Source organism: Tachypleus tridentatus, chromosome 4, assembly GCF_004210375.1.
Source record: "Tachypleus tridentatus isolate NWPU-2018 chromosome 4, ASM421037v1, whole genome shotgun sequence".
Taxonomy (NCBI): Eukaryota; Metazoa; Arthropoda; class Merostomata; order Xiphosura; family Limulidae; genus Tachypleus; species Tachypleus tridentatus.
This window is the reverse complement of record NC_134828.1, coordinates 41,973,002-41,983,481: the sequence shown is the minus strand read 5'-3', so window position 1 is coordinate 41,983,481 and position 10,480 is coordinate 41,973,002. Positions and strand designations below refer to the sequence as shown.

General features: G+C 31.7%; 1 protein-coding gene across 1 annotated transcript; it reads left to right on the top strand.

The window, feature by feature from the left end:
• Positions 1-1,383: 1,383 nt before the first annotated feature.
• On the top strand, positions 1,384-5,020 carry LOC143248948 (nucleoside diphosphate kinase 6-like). The gene has a single exon (XM_076497988.1). The coding sequence runs from the start codon at positions 2,388-2,390 to the stop codon at positions 3,033-3,035; it is 648 nt and encodes a 215-aa protein (XP_076354103.1). The 5' UTR covers positions 1,384-2,387; the 3' UTR covers positions 3,036-5,020.
• The last annotated feature ends 5,460 nt before the right edge of the window (positions 5,021-10,480 follow it).

Sequence of the window (10,480 nt, the reverse complement as noted above, 5' to 3'; positions counted from 1 at the left end):
TATATGGAATGTAATAGATTAGCATCTAATACAGTGGTTCTTAACCTAAGTTCAATCGAACCCCAGGGGTTCGGCGGATGTCAAGACACACACACCGTATGTGTGTCCGTTTCGTTCACCCCACTAGTATGATTCGTGACGTCATGCTCCACTTGGCCATCATTGGCTGCGGCTGATCACGTCACATCACTTGGCCTTAATATCAGTGCTGCAGGGAACTACATGCACTTAGCAGTCGACTTGTGACTGTAGTAATCGTGCGCCATTTGTGATTTTTTTCTAATCTTTCAATCCCTTCTTACTAACTATGTCGAGCAAAAACAGAAAGTGGTCGGACGAATACGTGCAATATGGATTCACGTGTATAACACACACTTAATTTTTTCAGTCACATTAACTCTATACATCCCAACATTACCTTCACATGTGAACAGGAATAAAACAATCAAATATCATTTCTTAACCTCAAAATTACAAGAACCGAAACACAATTTAAAACAGTGATGTCGAGAAACCCACTTGCTGAGAAATTTATTTTTCTTTGTGAACCTGACGATGACCGAAGAAGGTCGAAACGTTGTTCGCTCTTCTATGTATAAATATACAATTTAAAACAGAAATCCACCGAAAAATCACCCATACTGGACTATACATTCCTTGGGACTCAGCCCATGAAACAAAACAAAAACTCAACATAATAAGAAACCAAATAAACACAGCCAGGCTCACCAGATAAAATTAACAACGAATTAGACAAAATGAAACAATACTTCCTCAACATCAATAAGTTTCCTCCACAAACCGTAGAAAACATTATACGCATACACCTAGACAAAAAGCAAAATTAACTAATAAAAGTAAATATATTCCACGAATTAAAAAACTACGAAATCATACACTGCTGCATACCATATATTCCTAACATCAGCAGACAAATAACCAACATTTGGCAAAAACTAGCAACAAAATATGACATTCAAGTTAATACCAAATTTATTCAAAAACCAGGCACAAAACTGAGGTCTATACTACGTAAAAAACTACACTGACAAACACCACACCAACATGATTTATAAAATACAATGTGATAACTGCCACGACGTCTATATTGGAGAAACAAGTAGAAAAATGGAAACCAGACTTAAAAAACACAAAAAGTCACTTTCACACGTTTTCGAACACTGCAAATCAAATAAACACAACATAACCATAAAAACACCAAAATATTAAATAAACAAACATAAATAAACGCAAAATTAAAGAAGCCTTTCTTATTTATACAACAACTCAAGCCCAAAATAAACCAATACAAAGGAACACCTTTATACCTATATTAATAAATATAATCAAGCATCTAAGCACGCCCTCTAGATTTCTACACTTAGTTACACAACTCCTTCAAACATGTAATCAGCTATCGGTCACTTATCAGTGATGTCGAGAAAACACACTTGTAGAGAAATATGAGTGTTAAAACGGTTTGTTTGGGTTGAGAAAATATTTTACGTAGAGAAGCGAACAACGTTTCGACCTTCTTCCGCCATCGTTAGTTAGGTATTAGTTGTTCCTTTCTACATTGTTAAATGAAATATTTCTTCTATTGATAATGCTTTGGTTTAAATTTCTTTGTTTCTTAACGATCGTATGAGTGTTAATAGTGGTATAAGGTATGACCGAAACGCTCCTCTACGTAAAATATTTTCTCAACCTAAACGAGCCGTTTTTACATATATAATATCGTGAATTACCAGAATATTCAAGAAAAAAATGCCAAATTCCATGGCTTTTTGGCCTTGGCAAATATTTTCAAACGTCATGTTGTTCTAAGTTTTCAAGGACCCGTAAAAACCCTGTTATATTATTTACTTCCAGTATAAGCAAATTTAAATTGCAGTATGTTGGAAAATTCAAGAATTTTTCGTAAAGATTCCATTAAAAAATGTAAATTCTGTGTTTTAGGTTTTTATTTTGAAATATGAGCAAAATGCATTTGTCTCATGATTTTTCACAATTGTTGTGACGTCAGAAGTGGCATTCTTCAACCAAACAGAACTGCGGTTTCCTGATCGTGAGAGGAATGTGTTACCAAATTATTCTATAGATGGATTTGGAAGAAATAAGACTTAGTGTTATCGGGAAATAGAGTATGGTTCTGTGTTTGTGCGCATAAAGTAATTGTACAAGACAATGCTTTTGTGTAATGTATTATTAGATAGTTGTTAGACTTTATGGGCATGAAAAGTGTTAGGCTTTTCATCATAATATATATTTTTTAATATTTATTCTTTGGTTTTGTGTTTCATTATATAAAAGCCTAGGTATGATATTGGGAAAGGTAGTGTTATAGAGCTTCATTTGTAAGTGAAGTTTTATAATATAAAGAAAATATGTGGAGAAAATTTTACAAATGGACGCCTGTACGTAGTCCTACTTGCATTAATACTTACTGTAAGTTGTTTTGTCGGGACAAGTGTAAATCTGATAGTATGCATTCTTTGGAGTTGACGCTTGCTATTTTGAAACCCACTGTGTGTAAAGTTCCACAAGATGTTCTGGCAATTAGACGTTTAATTCTTGACAATAATTTTTATTTTGTTAAATCTGAATGCATGAACCTGAGTACTAAAGAAGCTGAATTGTTTTATCGGGAACACAGAGAAAAGTTCTTCTATAATCGATTGGTGTCGTTTATGTGTAGCGGTGCTATTGCTGTTCATATACTAGGAAGAGAAAATGCCATTCAACATTGGAGGCATTTACTAGGTCCAACAAAAGTGTTCAAAGCACAGTATGAAGCCCCTTCTTCTATTCGTGCAAAATTTGGCATCTCCGACACAAGGAATGTAGCACATGGATCTGATTCGTCACAGACTGCAGAGAAGGAAATTAGGTTTTTCTTTCCTAATTTTGACATTAAGAAATGGTACTGTGAAGAAGAGCACTATTTTCATGGTAATCTAGTCAAGTTTGATCACAAGAACTGGGTGCACTTACCGTACACCAGTGGAAAAAACAAAAGCGTGAATAGTACATAGTATATTCTTAAACTTCTTTTTAACTTAGGACTATAAAATAATATTTGAATTAAGAAAATGGAAATGTTAAATTATATCTTTATTTGAAGATTGTTTAATGCTACCATTTTATAATGTATATGTGTTTCTTAGTTTGATTTTGAGCAAGTATTTGTGTAATTTTGGGGAAAACATAAAGTTTTGTGTTATTTTCAAACGAGTTATAAAGCTCTCATTAATAATAACTTGTTTCTACTATCGACTATGTTGTAAATGTCACATTACTGAAAACTTAATGAGTTGTTACAAAAATTTGTGATTCAAAGACCATGACCTAAACGTCTTGCATAAGCACCTGTTATAAAGGTTTAAAATAATTATTTTTAATAAATTTTGTTCACAAGAAGTTGATTTAATGAGTGGATAGTGTTTTACAGATACAAGTCTAAAAAATAAAACACATAATTAGTGCAAACTAAAGATTGAAACTACTTTTGTATAAAGTTAAAGGTAAGACATCAAATAACTGATGAAGTTAAACCAACATTGCTGTCCATTGGTGAATTAATGTTATCTATAACATAGCTGCTGTTTAGCAGTTGCGAGTGATGAGTGGAATAATATTATGAGAAAGAAATTACTTCAAAGAATTCCAGTAAATTAGTGTTGAATCATAGACTACTTTTAGAAGTTTAATTGTGTTGCAATAACACAACTGGTAGTTCAGATGATTAGTCATGCATTAATTGCATTTTTGGGCATTTTAAGTGTAGAAAATTACAGTATATGTTTCTCTTTATTTATAATGTATTTAAAAAAGATAAGTCCAAGTAGAATTAAGCACTTGTGTTCACTCAAATGGTGACTTACATTTATTGTAAATTCAGAAAGATGTGTATCTATGGTAATAGGGCAGTGCATAAAAAGGCAAGCTGTAGAAGTAATAAACAGAACCATATATCTAATCTAAATGTCTTTAGGTTTTGCTGAAAGTATTTTACATTGGATAGTAAGAAACAAGTAAATTTACCTGAAGAATAACAAAATTTATATAAGACAAAACTTGACACTTCAGTTTTCTCTCTTTTCTTTGTATTTTGCATGCTAGACACTTAACAACAGCAAGGATAGTTCATTTCAGTGGAAATAGAAAAACTTGTCTTATTTTGTTGAATCGACACATCAAATTTCTAAAAATAACAGCTTAAAGAATGTTAGAACATTTAGTACAACTTACAAAACTAATATGAATAATTTGAATGTCTTAATTGTGAAGTAATATTTGATTACAAATACCTACAGTTTCATTATAGATCTTATTGTGCATTTGTTTCAACAGTAAAATTTTCTTATAATTAGAGCACTAATTTTTATTGGTAACAAATCTTGTGCCATTTGAACATGAATTACTACTACTGATTAGTCATTCTATTTTGAATATTATTTTTTAAAATTTAAATGAAGCTTACCAATTGATATATGTAAAACATTTTAAGAACAACAAAAAACATGGCTGATTTTCATTCTCACCCACCACTTATTTGATGTCTATACCTCAGAAAGTGTTTAATATTTTCCATTTAGAAACTGAAAGCCTCACACTATGGCTAATGAAAAATATAAATTTGTCACCAATGATGCTGTAAATCATAAATTTTTAGAATTAAATTGATGTCAGGTTTGAATACACAGCTTGCTTGTTCAGTACTTTTATGCCCAGTATTGGACTAATAATAAGACTTTAAAAAAACATCATATAAAGATTAAATGTACATTTTACTTGACCTAACATATATATATTCTTTCAGCTTACACCCATATTAATACATATTTGCAATAATGAAAGTTATCATTGTTTCTCAAACTACCAATTATCATATGGATTTGGTGCCATTATGATGCAGTATTTTACTATTAGTGAGAGATTACTTAAATTGTTAAAGCAACTTTGCATATAGTTTGTTAAGCACTTGTAGGCTGAAGAAGAATAAATGCAGATATTTTGATTTATGCATCTGTTTTTTATTTATGAAAATACACTGTTTTATAAATAACATAGTCTTACATGTGAGATACCATAATATTGTATTTCTGAGTATGTACTTTCTTTGCCTAAGACTTCAACTGTCATGTTTTCATTTTATATTCATAATTTATCTTATGACAAATATTAATTTTTCTCTGTACTTTTTAATATAAGAATATACACAGTTATTGTGTCTAAAGACAAAGTAAATGAAGAATTAAGCAAAGCTGTCAATTTTTTACCACTTTGCAAGTGTTGTATTATATCAGCATTCTGCAGGCTCCACTTTACATTAATGGTTTATCCACATAAATCTTACTCAAATTTTATTCATTGGAGCAGTCATAAATCATTGGAGAATTCCATTACTGAATGGTTTTTTTGGCTTTAACTTTCACTAATGATGAGGCTTCACACTGACCACATTGTAAGAGTACACTTTCTGCAACAGAAGTGCAGCTGTGCTAAACACTGTACAAAAATTCACAAGGCTGTGGTTGGTCAGAAAAGAAGTGAAACATAACTTATCTTGTTAAAAAAGAATTGTGAACCAAAGTACCAGTCTGTGACGATGGGAAAACTCACTTGTAGAGAAAATTATGTATTTAAAAACAACTGGTATGGATAGAGAAAGCACTAGTAGAGGAGCAAACAACGTTTGTTTCTTCGGTCATTGTCAGGTTCACAAAGAATGAAAAGGTTACTGGTAGCTGACCACATTTCCTCCACAAACCATAGAAAACATTATATGCACACACCTAGACACAAAGCAAAATCAACTAACAAAAGTAAATATATTCCACGAATTAAAAAACCACAAAACCATACACTGCTGCATACCATATATTCCCAACATCAGCAGACAAACAACCAACATTTGGCAAAAACTAGCAACAAAATATGACATTCAAGTTAATACCAAATTTATTCAAAAACCAGGCACAAAACTGAGGTCTATACTACGTAAAAACTACACTGACAAACACCACACCAACGTTATTTATAAAATACAATGTGATAACTGCCACAACTTCTATACTGGAGAAACAAGTAGAAAAATGGAAACCAGACTCAAAGAACGCAAAAAGTCGCTTTCACACGTTTTTGAACACTGCAAGTCAAATAAACATAACCATAAAAACACCAAAATACTAAATAAACAAACAAATGCAAAATTAAAGAAGCCTTTCTTATTTATACAACAACTCAAGCCCAAAATAAACCAATACAAAGGAACACCTTTATACCTATATTAATAAATATATTCAACATCTAAGCATGCCCTCTACATTCCTACACTCAATTAAACAACCGCTTTCAAACGTGGTCAGCTACCAGTCGGTAACCCTTTCTTTCTTTGTGAACCTGATGATGACCAAAGAAGGTTGAAACATTGTTTGCTCCTCTACTAGTGCTTTCTCTACCCATACCAGCTGTTTTAAATATATAAAGTACCAGTCTGAAACATGTCTGCAGGGCATGGGGGTCATTTGTCCCCCCACTTTAGAGAAAACATGCTTTCAGGGGAGATTGAAGAAAACAAAGAAAAGGAGGGGTAGAAAAGGAAAGAAAATAGGGAAGAAATACAAATCAGATAGAGAGATAGAAAAATCATAAGAATATCAAGATTAAGATTTGACTTTTGTTTTTTTCTTCGCTTATTTCTGTACCGTTGGAGTGCAAGCATATCAGTAAACAATTGAACAGTGGATCAAGTGAGATGATGCAATGACCACTGTAATTCTGTATCAGAATTCTTTTTGTCTTATTATGGTTGAATAATGAATATTTTTTTTTCTGTTTTTATAATTTTTATTTTGTGATAAAGTTTTTTAGAATAAATATTTTTTTTAATTGTATGATTAAACATTTACTTTGATCTAAAGTGTATTTAAATTTTGTGAACAATAAAATTTAAAACATTAATTTTTTCATTATTTAGTATGACCAGGGTATGGGGTGGTCATTTGAATGATGAATATACAGAATATCAGGGTACTGAAAATTTATGTTTACATTTCTTGATCCTTTATAACAAAGATGTGATGTTACTTTTTGGAGGGGTCAGTGTACTGACCACCTAGTTGGGAAACTGCCCTCCAGTCTGGTCTGAAACAAATAGTGGTACTTATAAAATTGGTGAATAAAATAGTATCTAATCTTGCATACAATAAATAACATTAAATTGACTTTCTTTTCACATAATTACATTCCTTGAGAATAGTTAAAAAAACCTTTAAACAGTACCAATCCAGTAATTAATAGAAATATACTATTTACTATTCATGAACAAAATATCCCAGAAAAAGACTACATACCTAAGAGATACAATTTTAAATTTTTTACTGATAAAACAGTTAAAAGATGTTTTCAAATAAGCATCATAATGAGTTTTTAGTAGAATTATTTTAAGTCTCAAAAGGTTAATTAGGTTGTGTGTCTTGGAGTGTTTCTAGATCCATCAAAAGATTGAGTAGCTTAGATGTCATGTGGTGCAGAAGTCCATCAAAGTAGATTAAGGTCAGGTGTCTCATGGGGCAGTTAACTCCATAAAAAGATTGATTAGCTCAAGTATCTCGAGGTGCATCCAATTCTGTCAAAACATTGATTTGGGTTTGGTGTCTTATGGTACATCTAATTTTATCAAAACATTAACTGAAGTAAGGTGCGTTATGGTGCAGCAAAATTCACTAAAAAATTGATTAGATTTTTTGTGTTATGATGCAACAAAGTGAATCAAAATTTGATTAGGTTTTGTGTTTTATGGTGCAGTCCATCAAAAGATGGTTTAGGTAAAGTGTCTTATGATAAAAAACACAATCAAATATATGTTAAATGTTGCCATCATTTTTTTATTCAGCAATGCTAGAAAAGAAAGCTATAGTTCATGACAAATTTAATGTCAAATTGTTATACATTAATAGTTTACTCTACATAGAAAAATATGCAAATTAAAGAAAAAGTGAATAATTTAAGGATTAACACAGAAATATTGTTAGTCTGATTATTAATCTCAAAGCTTTAGCCAAGAAACTATTGAGAAGATTTCGGAGAGAAATTATAACCAGTCTTGAAACTTGGATGACCCATTCAGTAATGTCTGAACAGAAAGTGGAAGAGCAAGAGCAAACTGTCTATTTCAATAAAGTACCTGTACAATTCCAAGTGGAGTGATTTGGCAGAAATCATAACTTTGCAGCATTATTGCATGGATAGCTGCTAACATCCAGTACAGAGTAGAAATAAACATGCATTTAACCTCAATTGATAGACTTTCTATTCTGCATAATTTCTGTTCATTATTCAGTCTTGTAAGAACCTTACTTTTTTACATTTATTTGTAGTTCTAATGTTGTAAAATGATGACTTCACACTCTGTTTTTCTTGTACACAAGTGTGAAACTACCTTATAATATATCCAATATAACCGAAAAAAACGTATCTATATTTATATATAACATTTGAAGTAATGAATATAAATAAACAGTGCTCCAGGTAATTTTTGCTATTATCAGAAAAGTCAAATCAAATTTGGCTTCTATCTATTTTGCTGGTCAATAATTCATTATCATGGACAAGCATCTGTATACTGGTTTGTGTATTGATTTGATCAATTAGAAGAGTTTGAATGTATTGGTATTTTATTACATAGTTGGCCACAAAAAGTACTATTAAAACCTATACATACTATTTACAGATTTATTTAATTTTCATAATTCTCTGTATGGTTGTGAAAGCTTCATCCTTCTGTTATTAACAATGTCCCACATTTTAATTGTAGGACTGGGATCACACAGTGAAATTTCTGAGCCTAACATTACAGTTCTCATGAAAAATTTTATCCTTTCACCCATTATAGAGCATCTGAATTTTGTCTTGAGCCTGTTTTGTACAGAAAAAGAACCTTTAATGTTTATTATCTAAAAGCATAAATCTATTTGAATATGAGGTAATTGATCACTGTGCACTTTTTTAACATTTTAAAATAAATGTTCAGTTTTGAGTTTCTGTACATGCCTTTCAATATGCTCTTGAACCTAGACTATTCATTTTGTACCAAATCATGTTTGTTAAGCACATGCATCACTTTAGTTTCTGCATTTTTCTCAACATCATTTTAAATTTTGGTGAGTTTATTAGTTCTATAAAATCTGCTAAATATTTATGAATAGAAGGTTCCAGTATGTGCTGTTTGTGTAGAAAATTCTAATGAAAGAATTTACATTGTTACTGAAAGAGAACTTTAATGTTCGTTTAGGAGGTTCTAGAAATAAAATATGAAACTTGAAAATGAAAATAAATAGAAATTATCCCATAATGAAATTTGCGTTTGAAGTAGTTACTTCATTAATATATAAATATATATTTATATGTCGTTTTTTCTATACAACATGCTTTTGAAGTTTGGTAAAATCTCTCTAATTTTCGTGAAGATACTTATAGTAAATTACAAATTATAGTATTTATTCAATCTCCTATACTGGTCTCAGTCCATTGTACGAGCAAGAGCAGGTTTAGTCTTGTAATGTGAATAAAGGTGGTCAAACATATCTAAAACAAGAGAAAATTACCGAGAAACGGCTTAACTAAAACAAACTGAATTGAGGAAAATAATCATGTCAGGAAAGTATCAAAAACACCAACACTTATTTGTGCAGTTGTAAAGTTTACCATTGATGCACTGCTATAGGGGGCGCTCAAAACAGCAATCTACCGATACTTTAATGTATCGTTACACTTCTAGTTGTGTTTTACTAGAGGGGAAAGCAACTACTCATCGCCACCAACCGCCAACTCTTGGGCAACTCTTTTACCAGCAAATAGTGGGATTGACCATCACATTATAATGCCCCCACGGCTGAAAGGGCGAGCATGGTTGGTACGACGAGGCTTCGAACCTGGCCATGCCAGGCCAAGGACGATAAAAGCATATACATACACTGCTGGTCAAAATCTTAAGGTCAATGAACATAAAGAAAAAATATGCATTTTGCATTGCTAGACTCAACCACTTTTTGAGTAGAACTTCAAAAGATGAAAATAAGAAAAGGGAAAATAAAAATTAAAACGTTTTTTAGCATTTAATATGGAAAAACGTGAACATAATGAAATTAGCCTAAATACTAGCTGGTCAAAAGTTTAAGACCATACCAAAAAGAAATCATAAACAGGACAGGAAATGCCCAACAAGAGGCCACAGTAGTGTGTTGCAAGGCCGTCATTGTGAATAACTTCAACCATTCGCTTTGGCATGGTCGATATAAGCATTTGCAGAAAGCTGGCTGGAATGTTATTCCAAGTGGTGAAGATGGCTTCATGAAGATCATGCACTGTTTGGAATTGACATCCATTTCTATAGACTTCCCTTGCCATCCACCCCCAAACATTTTCAATGGGGTTCAGTTCGGGAGAACACACTGGATGGTCCAAAAGAATCGCA